Source organism: Jaculus jaculus, chromosome 14, assembly GCF_020740685.1.
Source record: "Jaculus jaculus isolate mJacJac1 chromosome 14, mJacJac1.mat.Y.cur, whole genome shotgun sequence".
NCBI lineage: Eukaryota > Metazoa > Chordata > Mammalia > Rodentia > Dipodidae > Jaculus > Jaculus jaculus.
The window spans coordinates 54,612,096-54,639,085 of NC_059115.1; the positions used below are offsets into that span (position 1 = coordinate 54,612,096).

A 26,990-nucleotide genomic window follows, 5' to 3' on the forward strand; every position below is an offset into this window, starting at 1 on the left:
ATAAAGAGCATATATCTGGCTGTATCTGTGGGAAAGTAAAATATATTGAACTCAGTGCCTATCTTTATTACTAGTTATTTTGTTAGATCTGTTTTACTTTCCAAGTGGAAATGTTATTATCTCTCCAGATAATACTTAGTTTCTAATAAATATGGAAATTTATTAATTACACTCACATTGTGTCAATTTCAATACAAAATATTTACATGATTTTAAATATTACCTCTAATCTTGTCAAGGCATACAATTTATGGCTTTTTGAAGTCTACAGTCTGACCACTGGGAGCTATTTTCTTTTCTCTTTTTTGGTTTTTCAAGTTAGGGTCTCTCTCTAACCCAGGCTGTCTTGGAATTCACTATGTAGTCTTAAGGTGGCCTCTAACTCACAGTGATCCTCCTACCTCTGCCTTCTGAGTGCTGGGATTAAAGGTGTGTGCCACCATGCCCGGCTTTCTTTTTTCTATTTTTTTTCTAGACAAATTTTTACCTTTTTTATTTTTTTATTTTTATTTTTCTCAATTTTTATTAACATTTTCCATGATTATAAAAAGTATCCCAGGCTGGAGAGATGGCTTAGCGGTTAAGTGCTTGCCTGTGAAGCCTAAGGACCCCGGTTCGAGGCTCAGTTCCCCAGGTCCCATGTTAGCCAGATGCACAAGGGGGCGCACACATCTGGAGTTCGTTTGCAGTGGCTGGAAGCCCTGGCATGCCCATTCTCTCTCTCTCCCTCTATGTGTCTTTCTCTCTGTGTCTGTAGCTCTCAAATAAATAAATAAAAAATGAACAAAAAAATATTTAAAAAAAAGTATCCCATGGTAATACCCTCCCCCCCCCCACTTTCCCCTTTGAAATTCCATTCTCCATCATATCCCCTCCCCATCTCAATCAGTCTCTCTTTTATTTTGATGTCATGGTCTTTTCCTCCTCTTATGATGGATGGTCTTGTGTAGGTGGTGTCAGGCACTATGAGGTCATGGATATCCAGGCCATTGTATGTCTGGAGGGAGTATCTTTTTTCTATCTTCATTAAGAACATATTTTGTATGGATACATCATGTGTTAGTACCCTTGTTTCCCTCCTCCCTGTTCCCATTCTGCATTGGGCCCTCCTCAGTGGGGTTGTTGGTGTTCCCCATGGGGTTATAGGTAATGCATTGCAGGAGCAACACTCAGTTATTGGGGTGAGGCAATGCCTTGGGGCATGAAATCCCAACCTGTGCCTCTTACAATCGTACTGTCCCCTCTTCCACAAAATTCTCTGAACATTTGTGGGTGAGTTTTAAGTCTACTTCAGTGATGAGCTCTTAGGAACCTCTGGATTTCTGCTTTGGTATGTGTTGAGTATCCTCAGCATGTCTCCTTCACTTTAGCACTACTTGTCTAGCTCATCGTGGAAGCAGCACTCTTGCTTGTCTGTCTCCCTACTTCTTCTGTGGTTTCTCCTTGACCTTGACTGACATGTGAGGGGTGGTTTATCTCCTTGGGTCTCACTAGTTTCTAAAAAAGTAAAACAGATTCTCCAATGGAGAGTAAAAGTCCTCATGGATTAAATTGGATAAACATTATTAATTTGGGGAGAGTTGGATGGATGTAGCCCTCATTAAGCCAAAGACTAATAGGAGCTTAGGATTGGAGAGCATAATCTTTGTCTCAGTAGGAGTCAGACCTGGTTTCCAGTTCCAGAGATAGGATCCTTTCCACTGAGTGGATCTCTTAGCCAATTAGAAAGCCATTGGTTACCCAAGGCTGTGTGCTACCATTCCACTGGTGTATATAATTCTTGTCAGGCTGGTTGTTCCTAAGAAACTTAGATCCTCTACTTCCTCACACCATTGTTGGTCACTTTTCCCCAGTAGCTCATGTAGCACTTTCCAGCACTAGACAGGCTGTCTGGGTTCTGGCTGTCTTCCAGATTGCAGCCAGGTCTCTCCATGTTCTGTGTCAGCAGCATATGGTGTCTTTAGCAATAGGGTCTTACTTTTTACCTCAGGTGGTGTTACAGTCAGGTTCACATTGCTGGTAGAAATCATCTAACCAAGAAAGAGCAGCTTATGGGAAAAAAGAGGTTTATTTTGGCTTACAGGCTTGAGGGGGAAGCTCCATGATGGTAGGGAAAATGATGGCACGAGCAGAGGGTGGACATCACACCCTGGCCAACATAAGGTGGACAATAACAATAGGAGAATATGCCAAACACTGGCATGGGGAAACTGGCTATAACATCCATAAGCCCACCCCCAACAATACACCACCTCTAGGAGGCTTTAATTTCCAGATGCCATCAGCTGGGAAGACTAGCATTCAGAATACCTAAGTTTATGGGGGACACTTGAATCAAACCACCACATTATACCCCTGGCCCCCATAAACTGATATCCATACATGATATAAAATACAATGTATTCAGACCAACTTTAAAAGTTCCCATAGTTTTTTTAATCAATTCTAATGATACTCACACATCCCTATAGTCCAGGATCTTTTTTTTTTTTTTTTCAAGGTAGGGTCCCACTGTAGCCCATGATGACCTGGAATTAACTGTGTAGTCTCAGGGTGGCCTCAAACTCATGGTGATCCACTTACCTCTGCCTCCCAAGTGGTGGGATTAAAGGTATGCACCACCATGCCTGGTAGTCCAATATCTTTTAACTAAGCCATAATACCAAAATCCCCCCCCCATAAAAAAAAACCTCATAATGGTACAGAATAAACATTCACACTGCAAAAGGTGGCACTGGGGATAGCAAAGAAATATTCAACCAATACAGGATTTAAAACAACCAGGGCAAACATTAAACTCTGTAGCTTCAAATCCAACAGCTCTAGTCAGTGAAAATCTCCAAGTCCGATAATTTTAACCAGCAATTCTTTGGAGTTCCAATTCCACCCCTCCAGCTAGGCCACCCACAGTTCTGGAAAACTTCATCAGGGCCAGCAGCTTTCCTCAGCAGCCATCACATGGTTCAGACATCTCCCCTGCAACCCACGGTTCATCCTCATGGTCTCATGGGGTCTCCATGCAGGCATCCAGCCAACCTGCTTCACACTGCCCATGGCCATTTCCAAAACACAAGACCATGTTGCAAACTCAATGACCCTCTCTTTCCTGCATTTCTTATACTCCACAATACCAGGTGGGGTGCTAATGTGTTAATCCTGGGGGAAATAAAGCAGACTTTGAAGAACAGGACACTCCTTGAACACTCAGTCCCCTTCAGAGAGTCTATATTTTTCCTGTTGTCCCAGTATGGGACAGTTGGCCCAATCTCAAAAGTTGTTCTCATGTAATTGCAGCTGAATGGTAGAAGTTTCAAGTAAATATTTTATTTCTGTTCCATATCCCTCTGCATACACCAGTACATTTCTACGCAATACAACCCTGCACAACTTCTCAGGACACAGCCATAACAGCAAGCTTCCCACACGAACTGCCTCTAACCTAGTCCAGGCAAAGCTATTTCTGACCCTCACAAACCAAACCTCACAGTCCATAGTTCTTACTGCATTCAGGGATTTCACCTCTGACCAGAATAGTCCATCAAGCTGTACTTATAGCACTGCAAGGCATCTCTTAGGCCAAGGTTTCAAATCCTTCCACATTCCTCTTGAAAATAAGCTCCAAAAGGCCAAAGCTACACAGTCAGGTATCTAGCAGCAATCCCACTCCTTGGTACTAACATAATTGTTGCAGCCAGGTTCACATTGCTAGTAGAAATCACCTGACCAAGAGCAGCCTGTGGGAGAAAAAGGGTATATATTGCCTTATAGACTCAAGGGAAAGCTCCATGATGCCAGGGGAAAACTATGGCATGAGTAGAGTGTGGACATCACCCCCTGGCCAACGTAGAGTGGACGATAGCAATAGGAGAGTGTGCCAAACACTGGCATGGGGAAACTGGCTATAACACCTATAAGCCTGTCCCCGACAATACACTACCTCCAGGAGGCTTTAATTTCCAGTTGCCATCAGCTAGGGAGACTAACGTGCAGAATACCTAAGTTTATGGGGGACACCTGAATCAAACCACCATAGGTAGGTGATCAAGTGCATTGACAGTAGCCTGTCTTGTTCTGGGGGCCTCGTAAGTGTCCAATCAACAGCTGAATATGGGTAGCACTTACGTCTGACACTGCAAATTACAGGTCAGAGCCAAAGTTTTTAAAGGTTAAGACTTCATCCCATCCTCTCCAGGGCTGTCCTTTTGGGCATTCCCTCATACTCCTGTTGAAGGTCAGATCTTTAGTCTACCTTCAAGGAGAAAGGTTTCTGTTGTGGTTTGATTCAGGTGTCCCCCCAAACTTAGGTGTCCTGAATGCTAGGTTCCCAGATGATGGAGATTTGGGAGTTAATGCCTCCTGCAGGCAGTGTACTGTTGGGGGCAGGCTTATGGGTGTTACAGCCAGTTTCCCCATGCCAGTGTTTGGCACACTCTCCTGTTCCTCTTGTCCACTGATGTGGGCCAGGGATTGATGTCCACCCTCTGCACATGCCATCCTTTCCCTGCCATCCTAGAGCCTCCCCTGAAGCCTATAAGCCAAAATAAACCTCTTTTTCCCACAAGCTGTTCTTGGTTGGATGATTTCTACCACCAACGCGAACCTGACTGCAACGGTTTCTATGGTACCAGTTAATTTTGGGTTTAGTTTCGTGTTTATCTCCCTGCCCCCATTCACCTCCTCACAAACCCAACGTTTGTTGTATTATTGTGTCTTGCTGCTGAGCAGAATTCCATTGTGTAAATGTACTACAACTTTGTTATCCATTCATCCAATGATGGGCACCTGGGTTGATTCAGTTCTTAGCTATTTTGAATTGAGCAACTATAAACATAGTTGAGCAGATATCTCTGTAGTGAAGCATGGAACATTTAGGGAAAATGTCCAGTAAGGGAATAACTAACTGGGTCGTTAGTAGCTCTATATTCTTATTTTTCAGGAATCTCCATATTGATTTCCAAAGTGGTTGTACAAGTTAGAATTCCCACCAGTAGTGAATGAGGGTTACTCTTTCACCACATCCTTGCCAACATTTGTTGATTGATTTTTTAAATGATTGCCATCCTTACTGGAGTAAGGTGGAATCTCCTAGTTGTTTCAATTTGCATTTCCCTGATGGTTCAGGATGTTGAACATTTTCTTAAGTGTGTGTTAACTGTTTGTATTTCTTCCTCTGACAACTCCCTATTCAGTCTCTACCCCATTTTTTCAAGGTATTTTTTTATTGTTAAGTTTTTTTGAGTTCTTTGTAGAGTGTAGATATTAGGCCTCTGTCAGTGGTATAGCTGGTAAAAATGTTCTCTCATTCTGTAGGGTAATCTACTGGCTCTTCTTATTTTGTGTTTGTGTAAAAGCTTTTAAGTTTCATAAGATAGTATTGGTTGAGAGATTGTTTAATTAGCTGTGCTATTGGTGCGTTATTCATGAAGTCCTTTGCTATTCTTATATTATGGAAATGTCCTCCTGTATTTTCTTTCAGTAGTTGAAGAGTTTCAGGTCTTATATTAAGGTCTTTAGTCCACTTGGGGTTGGTTTTTGTGTATGGTGAGATAAGTGGGTCTAGTTTATTATCTTTTTTTTTTTTTTTCCTGAGGTATGGTTTCACTCTAGCTCAGGCTGCCCTGGAATTCACTATGTCATCTCAGGGTGGCCTCAAATTCACAGTGCTTCTCCTATTTCTGCCTCCTGAGTGCTGGGATTAAAGGCGTGTGCCACCATGCCCACCCAGCAAGTTTCATTTTTGTATATTTCATTATCCAATTTGTCCAGCATCATTTTTTGAAGATGCTGTCTCTTTTCTCCAGTGCACATTATTGACATCTTTGTCAAAGATCAAGTAGCTGTAGCTACTTGACCTAAGGTTCAGACCTCAGTTCTATTCCATTGGTCTATATTTCTGGTTTTTGGGTTTTTTGTTTGTTTGCTTTTTGGTTTTCGAGGTAGGGTCTCACTCTAACCTAGGCTGACCTGTAATTCACTATGTAGTCTCAGGGTGGCCTCGAACTCATGGCGCTCTTTCTACTTCTGCCTCCTGAGTGCTGGGATTAAAGGCATGCACCACCATGTCCAGCTATATTTCTGTTTTGATGCCAGTACCATACTGTTTTTGACTATGGGTTTGTAGTATAGCTTTAGATCAGGTATGGTGATACCTCCAAAGGTGTTTCTTTTGCTGAGGATATGTTTGGATGTCTAAGGCCTGCTGTCATTCCTTATGAATTTTTAGATAATTTTTTCTATCTCTGTGAAGAATGCTAGAATTTTTATTGGTATTGCATTAGATCTGTATATTGCTTTTGGTAGAATTGCCATTCTCATAATATTGATTCTACCTATCCAGGAACATAGGAGGCCTTTCCATCTTCTCAAGTCCTCTTCAATTTCTTTCTTGAGTGTTTTTATGTTTTCATTATATAGGTCTTTCACATCCTTGGTTAGTGTTTTTCCAAGGTATTTATTGTTGTTGTTGTTGTTTATTTGAGGTAGGGTTTCACTCTAGTTCAGGCTGATCTAGAATTCATTATGAAGTCTCTGGGTGGCCTCGAACTCAAGGGGATCCTCCTACTCTACCTCCCTAGTACTGTTATTAAAGGCATCTGCCACTATGCCCAGCATGCTGATTTCTTTCTCTGTGTATTTGTCCTATGCATATGGAAAGGCTACTGAATTTTATGTGTTGATTTTATATCCTACCACTTTGCTGAAGGAATTAATCACTTTTAGAAGTTTTGAGATGGAGACTTTTGGGTCACCTTATATATAGGATCATGTCATTTGCAAATAGGGCTAATTTAATTGCATTCTTTCCAATTTATATCCCTTTTATTTCTTTCTCCTATCTTATTGTTTGGGCCTAGGACTTATAGCACTATATTGAAGAGTAGTGAGCACCCCTGTGTTATTCCCAATTTCAATGGGAACTCCTGGAGTCTTTCCCTATTAAGTGTTATTTGGGCTTTATGTGCCTTATATAACGCTTTTACTGTGTTGAGATACAAACCATCTATTCCCATTGTCTCCAGTGTTTTGATCGTGATGTGATGTTGAATTTTGTTAAAGGCCTTCTCTGCATCTGTTGAAACGATCATGTAGTTCTTTTGATTAAGTTTACTTATGTAGCCGGGTGTGGTGGCGCACGCCTTTAATCCCAGCACTCGGGAGGCAGAGGTAGGAGGATCACGGAGAGTTCGAGGCCAACCTGAGACTACATAGTGAATTCCAGGTCAGCCTGAGCCAGAGTGAGAACCTACCTTGAAAAACAAAAAAAAAAAGTTTACTTATGTGATGTATTATGTTGACAGATGTCTGTATGTTTCTGAACCATCCCTGTGTCCCTGGGATGAATCCTACTTGCTCAAGGTGGATAATGCTTTTGATGTGTTGTTGAATTTGGTTTGGGAGGATTTTGCTCAGAATCTTTGCATCTAAGTTCTTTGGGGATAGAGCCTTTTGTTGTTGTTGTTGTATCCCTGCCTGGTTTTGGTATTAGGTTGATGCTAACTTCATAAAAGGAGTTGGGGAGGATTCCCTGTTCTTCTAATATGTTTGAGAAAAATTGGTTTTAGTTCTTTAATAAAGGTTTGATAGAATTCAGTTGAGAAGCCATCTAGTCTTAGACTTTTATTTTGGGGGAAGTTTTTGATTACCTTTCAATCTCAGTGAAGGTGATAGGTTTGTTCAGGAGATTAATTGTTCTGAGTTTAGTTTTGGTAGGTGGCATGTGTCTAAGAATTCATCTATTTCTTTCAGATTGTCCAATTTTGTGGAGTGGAGGTTTTGGAAGTATGTCCTGATGATTCTTCCAACTTCACTGATGTCTGTCTTGAACCTCTCCCTTTTTGTTTCTAATTGTATTATTTTGAGACTTTTTTCATTTAATCAAATTAGCCAAGGATTTATAACTCTTCTTTATTTTTTAAAGAACCAGCTCTTCATTTCATTGATTTTCTTAATTGTTTTATTAGTTTCCAATTCATTAATTTCTACTCTGATCTTGATTATTTATTTCTGTGTATAGCTCTTAGGGTTGGGTTCTTCTTGCTTTTCCAGTGCCTTTAGGTGGATGGTTAGGTTAGTAATTTGGGATCTCTCTGTCTTTGTTATGAAGGCATTTAGTGCTAGGAATTTTCCCCTTAGGACTGCCTTCATTTTGTTACATAAGTTTGGTAGGTTGTGTTTTCATTATCATTCAATTCTTGAAATTTTACAATTTCTTTTTTTATTTCTCCCACAACCCATTCATTGTATATAAATGTGTTGTTCAGTTTCCAGGAACTGGTAGAATTTCTGATGTGTCTCTTGTTGTTAATTTCTATCTGTAAAACATTGTGATTTGATATGATACAGGAAGTTATATTAGTTTTCCTGAATTTATGGAGGCATGCTTTATGGCCTAACATATGATTTATTTTGGAGAATGTTCCATGGGCTGCTGAGAAGATTGTGTATTCTGTAGAATTGGGATGTAAAGTTCTGTAAATGTCCATTTGTTCTCATTGATCTGTGGTGTTGAATTCTATAATTTCTGTGTTGATTTTCTGCTTGGATGATCTGTCTATTGATGACAGTGAAGTATTAAAGTCCCCAACTATGATGATGTTGGTGGTTATTTCTGTTTTGTTGTCATATAGATGTTGTTTAGTAAACTGTGGTGCACCTGTGTTTGGTGCATATAGATTTATGATTGTGATGTCCTCATGTTGGGTCGTTCCCTTGATGAGTAAGAAGTGGCCTTCTTTGTCCTTCTCAATTACTTCTGGTTTGAATTCTATTTTATCCAATCTTACTCCCTTTTGCATTGAATATCATTTTCTGTCTTTCACCCTGAGGTGTCTCTCACTAGTGGTGAGGTGGGTTTCTTGAAGATAGCAGATAGAAAGGTCCATTTTTCTGATCCACCCTGCTAAGATATATCTTTTGATGGGTGAGTTAAGACCACTAATATTTAAGATTTTACCTATGAGGTTTGAATTAATCCCTGCCATGATTGGGGTGCTTTATAGGGTTTGGTACTTTCCTGGGCTTTGTACTCTTTGTATTTACTTTATTTTATTGTTTTGTTTTTTGAGGTAGGGTCTCACTCTATCCCAGGCTGACCTGACATTCACTCTGTTGTCTCAGGGTGGCCTCACAGTGATCCTTCTACCTCTGCCTCCCAAATGCTGGTATGCTTTGTACTTTTTTGAGCTTCCTCTAGTTTGGTTTATTGTGGTCTTCTTCTTGTAGGGTCTTGTGATTGCTTTTTTGAGTCTTCTGTGTGGAATATTCCCTAAAGTATTCTTTGTACATTTGACTTTGTGTTCATATAATCATAGAACTGATTTTTTTTTTTCATGGAAAGTTTTGCTTTCACCATCTGTTATGAGGGATACTTTCATTTGGTATAGTTATTTGTGTTGGAAGTCATAGTTTTTTAGACTTTGAAGTGTTTGTTCCATTCCAACCCTTCTGGCTTTTAGGGTTTACATTGAGAAATTTAAGGTAATTCTGATGGAATTGCCTTTGTATATAGTTAAATTTTTTCTCTCTCTGCTTTTAGCACTCTCTCTCTCTCTCTTTCATTGTTAAGAGTTTTAACTAGATGTGCCTTAGAGAGTTTTTTCTTTGGTCCTGTTTGTTTGGTTTTCTGTGAGCTTCTTATATCTGAATGGGCTTCTCTTTTGTGAGATTGGGAAAATTTCCTTCAATAATTTTGTTGAATATGTTCTCTATGTTGTGGCCTGGATTTCTTCCCCTTCTAGTATACCCATGATCTGGATGTTTGGTTGTTTTAGGTTATCTCACATTTCCCTTGGTCGGCATGCAGCAGAGAACCTGGTCAAGGACTGCTGGTTGGGTGACCTGAGGGTCTAGTGGGCTACCTGAGAGTGTGGGAATCACCAGATTCCAAAGTGTGCCCCTCCAAGTGCCTCCCCACTGGAGGTCTGCTAAGGCCTACTCACACTGGAGTCCAACAGAACTTGCCTGATAATAGCCTGGGAGCTGAAGCATGGTTCAGTGGACACCATCTTGACCAGAAGTCCCTTGATTCTCTGGATTTCTTCAATTAAGTTAAGCCTAGTGACAAAAGCTGAGTGATCTAAGAGACAATTCTGCTCAAATTCATTCCTGCAATATTTGGTTTTTTGATCCTTTGCTTCCAGTTCAGCAAGTTATTTTAGCAGTCACATAGCTTGTTATTTTTTCACTTTGAGCTTCAATTTCTCTAACTTTCTCTATGATTTTATTGGTGGCTTCCCTTGTGGGACTAGGCATCTTTGGTAGTGATATCTCAGCATTCTGACTTTCATTGGTTTTCTTGTATTGTGGTCTACCCATCTTGAGGTAAAGTCCTTTGTTTTTGAGGAGGAAGCAAGTATTTGTCCTGTGGGTGTTCTGTTTTAAATGTGAAACGGATTGGTGTAGGATAGGGTTATAACCACAGATGCATAAATTGTGGTATAGTAGACAGCTTCAGGTTCACTGAGATGAACTTCCAGACCAGGTATAGTTATGGAGGAAGGGATATTTATTGAAGCTTATAGATCCAGGGGAAAATTCCATAATGGCAGAAGCTGGCCTGCCTTCACAGGTCCAAGCAGAGAGAGAGAAGCCCCAAGCCTGAAAGTCACACTGCACAGCACACTTCTAGGACTGCAGGAGGAGCTCACTTTGCATATCTTTAGATTAGAATTTAAAATCCACCACACCTTAGGGCTGGACCCTAAAATCCATCCAATAACACTTCCTCCAGCCAGCTGGCTGCAGATACAAACTACAAACTAATAAAACACTGAATATATTGGGGGCCACCTATTCAAACTACCACATTTTGGTCCCAGAGTGTAGGATGAGGTTATAACTGCAGATGCATGAACTGTGGAGAATGCAAGTACATCAAAAGTACCTGGGGAACTGAGAGATGGGGAATTGGGAGCTCTGGTCTACTCACTGCCTTTGAGTGCATTCTTCAGCACAAGGGAACCAGAGATTGTGGAACCAAGAGCCAGGATACTGGGGAGCCAGGGGCAAGAGGCCAGTTCCCACAGTGACCTGCATACCCTTTGGCTCAGGGGAACAGGGATTTGGGGATCCAGGGGCCTGTCAATCAGGAAGGCAGAGCAACAGGCCTGATTTCACAGCATGTCTACAGGGTCCAGGCAGCCCCAAGCCAGCAGCAGGAGTGTTGGGTCCAGGAAGCTGAGAGGTGTGGAAGAACCAGGAGCTCTGGCCTCTCTGTATTTACAGCCTCTGGAACAAGGATCTTTTATTTCCTCCTTCTCTTTCCTATATAGCTCGAAGAAAAACTGCAGATCCAGCACATGTAGAAGATGTATACCAGTTTAAGGTATGTCTGTGCTTAGCCATAAACATTTGCTGCGAATACTAGATATTTTCTAGATTATCAGAGGAAAAAGAATGGCTGCTTGAGCATTAGTAAGGTCAGTGACTTCACCTTTGGCCTAAAGACACTTTGGAATAATTTCATGAGAATCAAAATGGTCTAGCCTGTTAATCTGAGAAGCAATTGAGTAAATGAAGCATATCTGTTCATATTGATGCATTGTAATCCGTTTCCTTCTTTCTTCCTCTTCATAGTGCCAGTAGTTAGTCAATGTGTCAGCTTTGTTCTGGTTTAAGTATAGTTCAAGAATTAAAGTTTCCAGTCCATCCCTTCAAATGTTAGGCAGTAGATAGTTATTTTTTATCTGGTGCTTGTTTTGGGCCAGTGGGAGGAAGCAGTGTTCTTGTTTTAATCTTAGCAGCCCATAGTCAACTTTTCAGACAGACTAATTTGTAAGTGTATTTGTCTTATTGTTTCTAAATCCATTCTTCCATTGCCCTACCTATATTTCTCCCAGTAGCAGAAAGAGACTTTCCTAATTCTGGTGTTTGATGGTTATTGGGGGATGGGAATGTTTCTAGAACATTCTTATAAAGCTTCAGTCACAAGATTCTATAGATCCTATAGACAATACTGAAAATCAAAGCTGACCATATATTTTGTTTTTTTTTTAGAAACCTAAATTCAGTTATAAAGATTGCAGTTGTTTTGTTTGTGATGAAAATTCCAACAGACAGAAGCCAGAACATGTAACCATCAATAAAAGAAACAAAGGTTTACTTATAAATAAAAGTGATATATATGAATATTACCAAGAAAATTCCAATACCACAGAATTTGGCAAATCCAAGAATAAAGAATCAACTGTTAGCCAAACATGCTCTATGGGACACAGAAAGGGCTATCTGTACAATTTCAGAGATAGCAGAACAAATGTGTCCAAAACTAAAGGAAAAAGGAACCTGAAGAAACATGAAAAGTCTCAAGACTCGCAAGTAGATGAGGAATATTACAATTCAAGACAAACAGCTATTTCTTCTTCTGTTACAGTAGATGATAAGTCAGTTACACATCAGCAGTTCACTGTCCAAAGCCTTGATGACTTTCGTGAGGAGTCATTTGGATTTTCCACCCCAACTTTGTCAAGCTTGAAAAATGGTTTAGGTAACAATAGTGAGGCTTGTTCAGTTTCCAAAGAGTTGCACACTTTGGATTTATCAGATAGTCAAGAAATACAATCATTGGAATTGAAATCCATTGATCAAACTGAAGTTTCTTTGTTTTCATTACATAAAGAAACTGTATTACCACTTGTTACTACAGAGGACCTACTTGATATTCCTCAAAAACAGTGTAATAGTCATTATAAGTCCCTTGAAAATAGTTGCACATATAAAAAAAGTAAGAACCTTAATAAGCAGGAAAATTCATTCCAGTCCTTTACAAAGGACCAGGTTGTTAATGATGATGTTGATTTCAGTACCTCTGAGAAGACTATAACATCTGTAACACAGTTATGTTACACAGAGGGTGAAAACCACTCTAATTATCAAGAGAATGTAACAAATGTAGAAGAAATGGACTCTCAAGGATCTTTACCTTCTGAAGACCATCATTCACAAAAAAATGAATTAAAAGCAGGTAGCTTGACCACACTTTCACAACAGGAGGATGTTCATTTTTATGATTCAGATAGTACAGTCATTTCTGAGCAACATGCTGCAAATTGTGGACAGTGCATATATGAAACTCCTTTTGATCATTCACATGTCAATCCTAAGCAAACTTCCCTGCCTTGCATTAGAAGAGTACCCTCAACATATGAAGTTTCAAAGATTACTAGTCATATGGAAATGTTCAAAAAACTTCAGGATAATGATCTCAGAGGACAAACTCCTTCAGTGAATCAAACAGAAGCACATAATGTAGAAAAGGAACAAGACACTGAAAGGAATTACACTGTGACAGATCCAAAACCAACTTCTTCAAATTGCCCTTTCCCCACAACTGTCCATTCTCAAGAAATAGGAACAACCAGAGTTGGAAAGATGAGGCCAAACTTTCCTGAACATGATTTCCTGTCCCCTAACAAAATGGACAAAGGATTGACCAACATCTCACAACTTCATCAAAAAGAAGATAAAGAGACTTCTCACAAATCAGGTATTAGAACTATTGCTTAGTTTGTAGTCAGTTCCTGTGCACTTCCTTTTCCTTTTTTAGCACAAATTTCCATCTGAATTCTTTTTAACCTATGCTCAAACTGGCAAGAATGAGACCATCATCCTGTCATGACTTAGGAAGCTACTAAGCCTATTAAATGGATACTTGTCTTTACTTTGAAAGTCACAATGCTATAATCAAGAATGATTTCCAAATAGATACTAGCAAGTAATGAACATCGTGTCATTATATTTTCATCTTTCTTTGTTATATATAACACTTGTGGGCTGGAGAGATGGCTTAGCGGTTAAGTGCTTGCCTGTGAAGCCTAAGGACCCCGGTTCGAGGCTCGGTTCCCCAGGTCACACGTTAGCCAGATGCACAAGGGGGCGCACGCGTCTGGAGTTCGTTTGCAGAGGCTGGAAGCCCTGGCGCGCCCATTCTCTCTCTCTCCCTCTATCTGTCTTTCTCTCTTTGTCTGTTGCTCTCAAATAAATAAATAATTTAAAAAAAAAACACTTACATAGCAACAGGAAACCTAACATCATTTCATAGCAGGAAATTGACAGTTCCTCTGACTATAACTATTTATTATATTCCCATTAGAGTTACAACTAGCAAAGTTTTAAAAAAGCATATTTTATCTATCTATCTATCTATCTATCTATCTATCTATCTATCTATCTATCTATCTATCTATTTGAGAAAGAGAGAGAGAGAATGGGCATGCCAGGGCCTCCAGCCACTGCAAACGAACTTCAGACATATGTGCCCCCTGTGCATCTGGCTCACGTGGGACCTGGAGAATTGAACTGAGATCCTTCGGCTTCGCAGGCATGTGCCTCAACTGCTAAGCCATCTCTCCAGCCCCAAATTTTTTTAATGTAAAGACATTTTATAGGTTTTCATTTAAATGGTTCAGCTTTAAACAGAAGCCCTAAAATGTATGAATTTTGTTTCTTGCTATGTAACCAGTAAGGAGAACCACAATACTAATAGTATAAAATGTTTGCTTTTTTAGATGAAGAATTAACTAGTAGTGCCAAAGAATATGAAAGGACTATAAGAAATTGTAAGAAGAAAAAAGAAATGGATTCAGAAATTCATGTGCCTCCTAAAATCCATGAACACAAAAAAGGTCATAACTTCAGAAAAAGACCACCTTCCTTCCCCTTTTCTCCTTCCCTACCTTTTTAAAATTTTTTTTGTTTTGATTTTTATTTATTTATTTGAGAGCGACAGACAGAGAGAGAGAAAGAGAATGGGCATGCCAGGGCCACCAGCCATTGCAAACGAACTCCAGATGCATGTGCCCCCTTGTGCATCTGGCTAACGTGGGTCCTGGGGAATCGAGCCTTGAACCGGGATCCTTAGGCTTCACAGGCAAGCGCTTAACCGCTAAGCCACCTCTCCAGCCCCTCCCTACCTTTTTTTATTCCTTTCCACTTCTCTCTCTCTGTATATGTGTGTGTGTGTTTGTGTGTGTATGCATGTGTATGTATGCATGCATATAGAGACCAAAGAATCATCTTGGGCATCAGTCTTCTGTTTTATTGGAGATAGAATTTAGTATTATCTTAGAGCTTACCACACAGGCTGGATAGACTGACTGGCCAGTGAGCTCCAGTCTCTGTCTCCACAATGCTATAATTGTAAGTGTTCATCACTACACCAGACTTTTAAAATGTGGGTTCTAGGGATTGAACTCTGTCCTCAGGCTTTTATGCATTTTTTTAAAATTTATTTTTGGTTTTTCGAGGTAGGGTCTCACACTAGTCCAGGCTGACCTGGAATTCACTCTGTTGTCTCAGGGTGGCCTTGAACTCACAGCGATCCTCCTACCTCTGCCTCCCGAGTGAGGGGATTAAAGGCGTGCGCCACCACACTTGGCTCTTTTTATGCATTTTACTGACTGAGTTATTTCCCGAACCCTAAGACAATTTTCTTAAAAACTATCAAGGTTTGTAAAATTGTTTAGATAAAAGTTTTGTATAAGCCTAGTTACTCCACATTAAAGAATTCTTAAATTCATTTAATTATACTATTATTTCAGCTGTATTTGTTGTTAATATACTACCACTTGAGAATTCAATGGTTTTCAGATATGTTCTTGTTATATTTCTTTTTTAATTTTATTTTTAGAGAGAGAGAGATGGGGAGAGGGAGAGAGAATTGACCTGCCAGGGCCTCAGCCAGTGTAATCGAACTCCAGACACTTGCACCACCTAGTGGGCAGGTGCTACCTTGCATTTGCCTCACCTTTCTTTGTCTGGATAACTTCAGACCTGGAGAGTAGAACATGGGTCTTCAGGCTTTGCAGGCAATCACCATAACCACTAAGCCATCTCTCCAGCCCTTCTTGTTATATTTCTGACTATGACTTCTAGTTTATTATTTTAAAGGAGATGAACAGCAAAAGCTTCAAGAAGGGAAAGGAATAAAGGAAAGGAAGGGAAATGGGAAGAAAGAAGGGAAGGAAAAAAAGAAAAGAAGGGAAGTAAACAATAAAGGGTAAGGAAAGGGGAGGAAAGGGATTTGAGTACTATTTTGTGGCATTCAAATTTCTGCCAATTTACAGTTTTAAATTTTCAGTTAAATACTGTAGCAGTTTATGATGCCAGTAGCACCGAGTAGAAACCTTCTATGCTACAAGCATATCATGAACAAGAAAGTAGTATTTGAACTTTCCACAATAAGAATGATTAGAAAAGATATACCAATTAAAATCTGTAGTATGCAAGTCCACCGTCTTAGCTGTTTTATCCTTAAAAAATAAATTGTTGATGTCTCTCTGTCTCTAAGTCTGTCTGTCTCTATATGTGTACTTTTCCAATACCAAATTGTGAGTACCAATCTCTGTAACAAGGAGTATGCCTTGTTTCTGTCTGCATGCGCCACCATGTGCATCTGGCTTACATACCTGGAGAATGGAACTGGGGTCCTTAGGCTTCACAGGAATGTGCCTTAACCACTAAGCAATCTCTCCAGCCCGAGCATTTGTTAACCATATCCTCTGACAGGAACTTTTAATAGGCTACAACAGTGGCATCTGGTACTGAAGTCTCATCTGAAGACTGAACTAGGAAAGGGCTTTTAGGATCATATAGTTGTCAAAATTGAGTTATTTGAGCATGGTAGTACTGAGGGCCTCAGTTCTTATCTGTTGCTGTCCATTCTTGATTTCTTGTACATGGGCTTTTCTAATATGCTTCCTTCCTTCATCAAAAGTAATACTAATATTGCTGTTTTTATAATATTCTTTTCTATTTTGTACTCTAACCTTTTATTTTGTCTCATGTGTTGATCTAAATAATTTCTCATGTGGTTCATAACTTGATGAGCATGGTGGTGTACACCTTTAATCCTAGCACTTGGGAGGCAGAGTCAGGAGGACCACTGTGAGATCAAGGCCACCCCTGAGACTACATAGTGAATTCCAGGTAAACCTGGGCTAGAGTGAAGCCCTACCTTGAAAAACAAAAACAAACAAACAAAATAAGAATTTCAGTAACAAACACAAAATAACTTGAAACTTGAACTGAAACTTAAGTTCCTACTGCCTTAGCCCCTGGAGTACTGAAATTGTAGGCCCACACCACCACATCCAGCCTGAAAGAGGGTTTTCATAATAGCAGAATTTGGTTGTTTTACAAAAAGTTTTATCTCAGTGTTAAAGGACTACTGAAACTGAGATGAGTATAAGAAGTGAAACAAGTTTGCTTGAACCAAGTGTGTGACAGACTAGTATGCAAATTAATGTGTTTGAGTACTCTACAACTTCTATTCAAGTTTGGACTTAAAATCAGAAATGTTTGTTTTATATAGTGCATCTTGCTAATAATATTTTGATGAAATTGTTCTGTATTTTCCAAGAACCTTTATGATAGTCATCATTTGATGAAGAAAAAGTCTCAGTTTTGTTTGATAAATTTACAGAATGGAATAAAACCGGGATCAATAAGAATGGTAGAGGGGAAAGCCGGCTGCATTTGGCTTCCAGAAGAGGAAATCTGTGCCCAGCTCAAGTTCTAATAGAATCTGGAGCAGATGTGAATCTACAAGGTAGTGCAGGTTTGGGTTCTTTTAATTGTTTTTATAAATTGAACTCATTAAAATATACATTTTCTTTCACGGCCACTAATTTTGATCCTAGCTGATGAGTAACTAACTCAGAACTATGCTTTTATATCATACTTAGTTGAATAGCATGATTTATTACTGTTAAAATAACTTTCTCCTTTTCATCTGTTTGAGGACATTCCAAGGGCATGTAAATAATGGGCAATAAAGGGAGTTCAACATTTTTTCCCCTTCTTGATTTTGACACACTTCTGTTGTTATCGTCCACCTTATGTTGGCCAGGGGGTGATATCCACCCTCATGCCATCATTTTCCCCTGCCATCATGTAGCTTCCCCTTGAGTCTGTAAGCCAAAATAAATCCTTTTTTCCCCCAAAAGATATTCTTGGTCGGATGATTTCTGCCAGCAATGCAAACCTGACTGCAACAGATGGCATTTAAAGAAAAATTTGACAATGTAATATCATTCAAATATATGAATATGAAAATCAGATATTTTAACATCTGAGTTGAAACAAATTGAAATGACTAGAGTTTATTCGAGTTCCATTATATTTTCCATTGCATGAGTCTTCTGTTTTGCCTCTTTGTCAAAAATATTTATAGAGAGCTCAGTGTTCCTTTTTTTCCCCCAAATTAAACCTATTCATTTTAAAGCAAAATGCTTTGATATTGTTTGTTTTTTAAATATTTTTTATTTACAATTTCCATAATTGTAGACAATAACCTATGGTAATTCCCTCCATCCCTCCACTTTCCCCTTTGAAACTCCACTTTCTATCATGTCCCCTCCCCCCGTCACTCAGTCTTTCTTTTATTTTGATGTCATGATCTTTTCCTCCTATTATGATGGTCTTGTGTAGGTAGCGTCAGGCACTGTGAGGTCATGGATATCCAGTCCATTTTGTGTGTGGAGGAGCACATTGTAAGGAGTCCTACCCTTCATTTGGTTCTTACATTCTGTTACCTCTTCTACATTGACCCTGAGCCTTGGGAAATGTGATAGAGATATTGCAGTACTGAGCACTCCAGTCACTTCTTTCCAGCACCATGGTGCCTTCTGAGTCATCCCAAGGTCAACACCATCTGAAAAGAGAAGTTTCTCTAACCAAAAATCAGAGAAGCATTAATATATGGGTATGAACATTAAGAGAAGTGCTTACTGGGCAGTTTGGTAAGCATAGTATATGTATTTAGCCAGACAGCAGCAGACGTTACACCCCTAGGGGTCATGAATACCTCTGTTGTAGGGTTTCAGTATCAGGGATGTATTCTGTCCCATGAAGTGGGCTTCCAGTCCAATTAGAGAGCAGTTGGTATCCCCCATAACAGACATGCCACTATTGCACCCATTGGCTCATTTGGCCTCACTGGCCAAATTGAGGGCTTGCAGTATTGTTGAGAATCTCTACTGGTGATTTCTCTTTCTCCCATTGAACTGCATACAGCATAGCTTTTTTCAGCTTAGCTCTAGAAGGATTTCTCAGTGACCTTGTAGCTTAAGTATGTGGAGTCTTCAGCAACAGGGTCTTACAATCTATTTCTGGAGGGAAACCAAGAGCTTTGACAATAGCCTGTAATGTTTTGGTGGTATCAGGAACCTCCCTGGCCAGCAACTCACTGGAAGGCATCCCATCCCTGGCACTGAAAATTTGCTAGTAACAATCTATTGCTTTTGAGTGTTCCATTGTCCAAAAAAGTAGGTTTCCATATGACTTATTTATATCCTCTTAGATTGTGATTAACCCCCCCTCCACCTTTCCTTTACTCAGTATCTTCCCTTGACCTCACTTAGGCCTTGTTACCCCTATTAATCGATTCTTCTTTATCTCTTGTTAATACTTATAACATATATATCTGCAACAATAGAGATACTAATTCTACTAATAAAAAAGCTCTTAGTAATAAAGATAAGACATGAGTGCTGATGGGAAAAAAACAGTTTGATTTTTTTTCCTTTTGTAGGTTGCACACCACTTCATGAGGCAGCTAATGAAGGATTTAATGATATAATTGTGGAGTTACTAAAAGCTGGCACAAATGCAAATTGTGAAAATATAGATGGAACTCTGCCCTTACATGAGGCTGTTGCAAGCAACCGTTTAAAGGTAGAGTGAACTCAGCCTAGGTTCTTTCTTCTTTTCTTAGAAAAGTGAATGAAGAAAATGAGGATAGCTTAAAGTGAGAACTAAAGTGATTCTCTAAATTAATGAATGGTGCTAAGGCCTGCTATAATTATAAGTGAAGATATAATACTTCAGATTATTGGATTAGAAAACCAATGTGTATGTATTTTTTACCAGTGTGTATCTTTTTTTTTTTATTTTAGAGAGAGTGAGACAGAGAGAAAGAAAGGAGAGATAAAAAAAAAAAAATTGGTGTGCCAGGGCCTCACCCACTGCAATCGAACTCCAGATGCTTGTTCCACCTAGTGGGAATGTGTGACCTTGCACTTGCCTCACCTTTGTGCATCTGGCTAATGTGGGATCTGGCGAGTTGAACATGGGGTCCTTAGGTTTCACAGGCAAGCGCCTTAACCACTAAGCCATCTCTCCAGCCCATCAGTGTGTATCTTAAGGAGTCATTTTTCTATTATCTATCACATAATTTATGTAGGTCAAAAGAAAAGACATGTTAATAAAGCTAATAGTTTTCATTTTCATATAAAATGACTTATACAGAAGAGCCTAATATTAATGATAATATATGTAACACCTAGCTATTTTTTGCTTTTTGAGTCAAGGTCTAACTATGTAGTCCAGGCTGAGCTCAAAATAACAGTATTCCTGCTTTAACCCCCTGACTACTAGATTATAGGTCTGTGACATTATACTCTGCCTCAATTTTTTAGTTTTGCTGTTTTCGACTTATAATGGGTAGATGGGATGTATAACCTACTAAAGACTGTACCTATTTAGGTTATAATTGAAACATTACTAATTTCTTGACTAGCAAAAGACTAAATAAAGTATGTCCTTTTGGTTTACGTTTTCTGACAAGTTTGTGTCATGGTACATGGGACATCTTTGACCTTGCAGTTATTTTTTACATCATGAACTCAAGGAAGTTCTTCCTTCCATACTCTCAAGGCATTAAGAGTTTTCTCTAGGTCCTCTGTTAAACCTTTCTTCTTCAAAGCTTATGATTTTGCTATTCTTTAGGCTAATAGACCTGTCAGTTTCTTACTTGTCAGTGTCTTAATAGGTGCTTCAGGTACTCTAGGTATTTTGATGTATGACATCAAGAAATCATACATCTCTTCATTTTTACTTTATAATTAACAATAACTATATGTTTCCACATTATTGTTAACTGCTTACAACATCAGTGACAAGTGATAAACTGGTGAGAAGTCAAGAGAAAGATGCTTATGGATGTGTGAGAGAGGTGTCATGGAAATTAGCAAGGAGAGATATTCAATGAAGTCTCATTTTTTGACTGCTCTTAATCAGCAAAATTGAATTTTTTAATGTTCTATCTTTCCTTAAAGACATTTGATAACTTCAGGGAAATTAGAAAGTAACTATTCAGATAAAAATAAATACTAAGAGCAAAAAATTAGCCACAGCTGATAGCAAAAAAGGAGCTTAAAAATTTTTGAGACTTCCAGGTAAGATGGCAGCATAAGAGCCACACCAAACCAGCCTAAGAAGGGGCTTAAGCAAAATCACAGCAAAATATGCTCTTCTTCTGAAAAGTGAAAAGGTATAAGTTATTGTCAACCACAGCAGAAAATAAGGAGTGATAAAGATCTTCCAGAAAGGAGGAAACTGGCCAGAATCCCACCAAAGCACCTGTGGCCCCAATCCCCATGCCCTGAGCTGCAGGAGCAGAAACCAAGTGAGGGGATTTTCCACTCACAGCAGCCTCCTTGCAAAGTCAAGAAACTTGAAGGTGAAGATAGCAGGGGCCAGCTGAGTAGCTACTGAAGGAAATACAGATCGGACCAGTGGAGCAGCTTCTGTACAACTCCACGCATCCTGCACTCTCCCATTCCCCAACCACGAGGGCCATGAAAGAGAACTCATTCAGCCCCCGGTCTGCTCAGGGCACCCAGCACAGCTGAGCAGAACACCAGAGCTTATAGGGCAACACAGAGGGATTGAGGCGGCCACTCATGCAAACCAAAGAAAATATATTGAAAGCAGTTGGAGTTGAAAAAGCAAGTCACTTATAAAGGCAAATCCATCAGGAAAACAACACATTACTCAACACAAACATTAAAAGCCAGAAGGGGCCGGGCGTGGTGGCGCACGCCTTTAATCCTAGCACTCGGGAGGCAGAGGTGGGAGGATTGTGAGTTCGAGGCCACCCTGAGACTCCATAGTGAATTCCAGGTCAGCCTGGGCTACAGTGAGACCCTACCTCAAAAAACAAAAAAACAAACAAAAAAAGCCAGAAGGGCTTGGAATGATGTATTCCAAGTTCTGAAGGATAACAGGAAAACAGGAAAAAATAAACCCTACTCAAATAACAGTTAAAATAAGAGAGTGAAGGGAAAACAGGAAGTACTGCAAAACAATCAGAATGGCAAGAATAAATACATTTCAATAAGGACTCTTAAAAATTATTTACTTACTTATTTAACAGAGAGAAAGAGGGAGGGGGAAGATGTAAAGGGAGAATGTGTGTGCCAGGGACTCTAGCCACTGCAAAGGAACTCCAGACACATGCATCACCTTGTGCATCTGCTGAACATGGGTCCTGGGGAATTGAACCTGGGTCCTTTGGCTTTGTAGGCAAATGTCTTAACCATTAAGCCATCCTCCAGCCTAATAATGACTCTTAATATTAATGGCCTCAATGCTCCTCCTGAAAGACACAGGCTTGCAGGCAAGATCCTGTTGTTTGTTGCCTCCAGGAAACATCTCTCAATAAAAGACAGAAAATATCTTAGAGTAACAGAATGGAAAATGGTATTTCAAGCAAATGGGAAACAAGCAGGTGTTGCTATCCTAATATTTGACAGGATAGACTTCAAACCAACATTAGTGAGGAAAAATAAAGAAGGTTACTTTATATTGATTAAAGAAACACTCCAACAGAAAGACATGACAGTCTAAATAGATATGCACTTAAAATGGGGGCTCCCAACTTCATCAAACAAACACTATTAGACTTAAGGTTACAGCCAACACCTTGCACAATTGTAGTGGTTAACTTCATTACCCCATGCTCATCAATTGACAGGTCATCCCAGCAAAAAATAAACATTTGGATTAACTGATGTTATATAAAAGATTGACCTAACAGATACCTACAGAACATTCCATCCAAATGCTGCAGAATACACATTTTTCTCAGTAGCACATGGGACATTCTCTAAAATTGACCATATATTAGGACAAAAATACAGGAAAAATGAAATAATCCCTTATACTCTATCTGATCACAATGGGATTAAACTATAAATCAGCAATAAGAAAAACTACAGAGCATACACAAATTCATTAAGACTAAAGAGTACACTATTGAATAATGAATAGGTCATTGAAGTAATCAAAAAGGAAATCAATAAATTCATAGACTCAAATGGCAATGAGAATACAGTATACCAAAACTTCTGGGACACAACGAAGGCAGTCCTAAGGGGAAATTTTATAGTTTTAAGTGCCTATATTAAGAAATTAGAAAATTCACAAGTAAACAATTTAATGCTTCACCTTAAGGTCTTGGAAAAAGAAGAACAAGGAAAACCAAAAATCAATACACAGGAAGAAATAACAAAGATTAGGGCAGGAATTAATAAAAATTAAAACAAAAAAATCCAAAGAATTGATGAAACAAAGAGTTGGTTCTTTGAAAGGTAAGCAAGATTGACAAAACCTTAGCAAATCTGACCAGAAAAAAAGAGAGAAGAGACATCACTGCAACAGATACCAAAGAAATTCAGAAAATCATAAGGACATATTCAAGAACATATACACCTCTAAGTTTGAAAATCTGAAAGAAATGGATGATTGCCTTGATTCATATGACCTACCAAAGTTAAATCAAGATTAGATAAACCATTTAAATAGATCTGTAACAAGCATGGAGATCCAAGCAGTTATAAAAAAATCTCCCAACTAAAAAAAGGCCAGGCCCAGATAGATTCACTGGTGAATTTTACCATACGTTCATGGAAGAACTAATACCAACTTTCCATAAAATAGAAAAGGAAGACATTCTACCAAACCCCTTCTATGATATGAGTGTCACCCTGATACCAAAACCAGATAAAGATAGAACAAAAAAAGAAAATTACTGACTAATCTCCCTCATAAACATAGATGCAAAAATTCTCAACAGAATATTGGCAAACAGAATACAAGAATTTATCAAAAAGATCATTCACCCCAACCAAATAGGCTTTATCCCAGAGATGTAGGGATATTTCAACTTACACAAATGGATAAATGTAATATACTACATAAATGGACTGAAGGGGTCTAATGCTGAAGAGGTGGCAAAAAGAATGTAAGAGCTAAAGGAAGGTTAGGACTCCTTACAATGTGCTCCCTCCAGACATAAAATGGCCTGGATAACCATGACCTCATAGTGCCTGACACTACCTACACAAGACCATCATAAGAGGAGGAAAAGATCATGACATCAAAATAAAAGACAGACTGATTGAGATGGGGAGAGGATATGCAGGAGAATGGAATTTCAAAGGGGAAAGTAGAGGGGGAGGGTATTACCATGGGATACTTTTTATAATCATGGAAAATGTTAATAAAAATTGAGAAAAAAAATAAATGGACTGAAGCACAAACATCACATGATCATCTCAATAGATGCAGAAAAGGCATGTGAAAAAAAATCCAACATCCCTTCATGGTAAAAATCCTACAGAAACTGGGAATAGAAGGAACATATCTCAACATAATAAAGGCTATTTATGACAAACCTACAGCCAACATAATAGTAAATGGGGAAAACCTTGAAGCTTTTCCACTAAAATAAGAAATAAGACAAGGGTGTCTACTTTCCCCACTTTTATCTAATATAGTGCTATAAGTCTTAGCTATAGCAGTAATATGAGAGATACTCATAAAAGGGATACAGATTCGAAAGGAAGAGATCAAATTATTATTTGCTGGTGATGTAATTGTATTCATAAAGGGCCCTAAAGACTCTACCAGCAAACTGTTAGAGCCCATAAACACTTTTAGCAATGTAGCAGGATACAAAATGAAAACACAAATCAGTAGCTTTTCTATATGCTACACAAACATGCAGAGGATGAAACTTGGGAATTGCTCTCATTCACAATTGTCTCAAAAAAAAAAAAAGTACCTTGGAATAAATTTAACCAAGGAAGTGAATGCTCTCTACAATGAAAACTTTAAAACACTCAAGTGAGATATTGCTGAAGATATTAGGAAATGGAAAGACATCCCACTTTCTTTTTTTTTTTTTTAAGAGGTGGGGTTTCACTCTAGCCCAGGCTGATCTAGAATTCGCCATGTAGTCTCAGGGTGGCCTCGAACTCATGGAGGTCCTCCTACCTCTTCCTCCCAAGTGCTGGGATTAAAGGTGTGTGCCACTGTGCCTGGCCATCCCACATTCTTATATTGGAAGAACCTATATTGTGAAAATGTCAATCTTACCAAAAAGCAATATGTGCATTTAATGTAATCCCCATTAAAATTCCAAAGGCACTCTACACAGAAATAGAAAAAACCATCCTAAAATTAATTTGGAAGCACAAAAAACCTCTGCCGAATATTTTGAGCAACAAAAATAAACTAGCAGTATTAGCATACCTGATTTTAAGCTATATTACAAAGCCATAGTAACAAAAACAGCATGGTACTGGCACAAAGGCAGACACATAAATCAGTAGAACAGAATAGAAGACCCAGATGTAAATCCAAGCTGCTACAGCCATTTGATTTTTGACAAAAATGCCAAAAACATGCATTGGAGAAAAGACAGCCTCTTTAACAAAGGGTGCTGGGAAAACTGGATATCTATATGTAGAAGGTTGAAAATAGATCCTTATCTCTGTCCATGCACAGGAATCAAGTCCAAATGGATCAACGACCTTAATACCAGACCTAAAACTCTGAAACTGCTTGAGGAAAAAGTAGGGAAACCCTTCAACAAATTGGCATATGCAGTGATTTTCTGAATATAACCCCAGTTTCTCAGGACATAAAACCACTAATCAACCAATGGGACCTCATGAAATTCAAAGGTTTTGTATAGCAAGGGACACTGTGAATAGAGAAAGGAAGCAACCTACAAAATGGGAGAAAACTTTTGCCAGCTATACATCTGACAGAGGATTAATATCTAGGATATACAAAGAACTCAGAAAATTAAATAATAAGAAGTCAAATGACTTAATTAAAAATGAGCTAATAGCCGGGCATGGTGGCGCACACCTTTAATCCCAGCACTCAAGAGGCAGAGGTAGGAGGATTGCCATGAGTTCAAAGCCACCCTGAGACTCCATAGTGAATTCCAGGCCAGCCTGGGCTAGAGTGATACCCTACCTCAAAAACCAAAAAAAAAAAAAAAGAGCTAAGGAGGCGGGCGTGGTGGTGCACGCCTTTAATCCCAGCACTTGGGAGGCAGAGATAGGAGGATTGCCATGAGTTCAAGGCCACCCTGAGATGACAGAGTTAATTCCAGGTCATCCTGGACCAGAGTGAGACCCTACCTCGAAAAACAAAAACAAAACAAAACAAAACAAAAGAGCTAAGGAACTAAATAGAGAGTTCTCAAAAGAAGAAATACAGATGGCATAGCAACATCTAAAAAATGTTCTATATCCTTAGCCATCAGGGAAATACAAATTAAAACTGCTTTGATAGTCTATCTCTCTCCTGTCAGAATGGCTATCATCAAGAAAACAAATGACAGTAAATGTTGGTGAGGATGCAGAAAAAGAGGAACCCTTTTACACTGTTGGTGGGAATATAATCTGGTACAGCCATTGTAGAAGTTGTGGAGGTTCCTGTGACAGCTAAAAATAGATTTACCATGTGATCTAGCTATACCACTCCTAGGCATATGTCCCAAGGACTCTTCTCACTACCTTAGAGATACTTCCATAGCCATGTTTATCACTACTCTATTCATAGTAGCTAGGAAATGGAACCAGCCTAGATGTCCCTCAACTGATGAATGGATAATGAAGATGTGGTACATTTATACAATGGAATTCTATTCAGTGGTAAAGAAAAATGAATTTATGAAAATTTATGAAAGTGTTGCTAAAAAATTGTAGGGAAATGGCTGGATCTGGAAAGAATTATACTAAGTGAGGTAACCCAAGCCCAGAAAGCCAAATGTCACATATTTTCTCTCATATGCAGATTCTAGTTACAAATGGTCAGACTTGTGTGTGAGTTGGAGGAAAAATCAGTAGCAGAGGCTAGCTGAAAAAGGGGTATAAGGGAAGGAGAGAGGTGGACTTAAAGGGATGGTATTG

General features: G+C 39.1%; 1 protein-coding gene across 1 annotated transcript in view; it reads left to right on the forward strand.

The window, feature by feature from the left end:
* Positions 1–26,990, forward strand: part of Ankrd31 (ankyrin repeat domain 31) — a 162,608-nt gene that overhangs the window by 55,699 nt on the left and 79,919 nt on the right. Inside the window, exons 9-12 of the mRNA XM_045133385.1 lie at positions 11,271–11,323; positions 11,995–13,483; positions 14,505–14,621; positions 19,529–19,671. Coding sequence (XP_044989320.1) covers positions 11,271–11,323; positions 11,995–13,483; positions 14,505–14,621; positions 19,529–19,671 — 1,802 coding nt within the window. The remainder of the gene's footprint in view (positions 1–11,270; positions 11,324–11,994; positions 13,484–14,504; positions 14,622–19,528; positions 19,672–26,990) is intronic.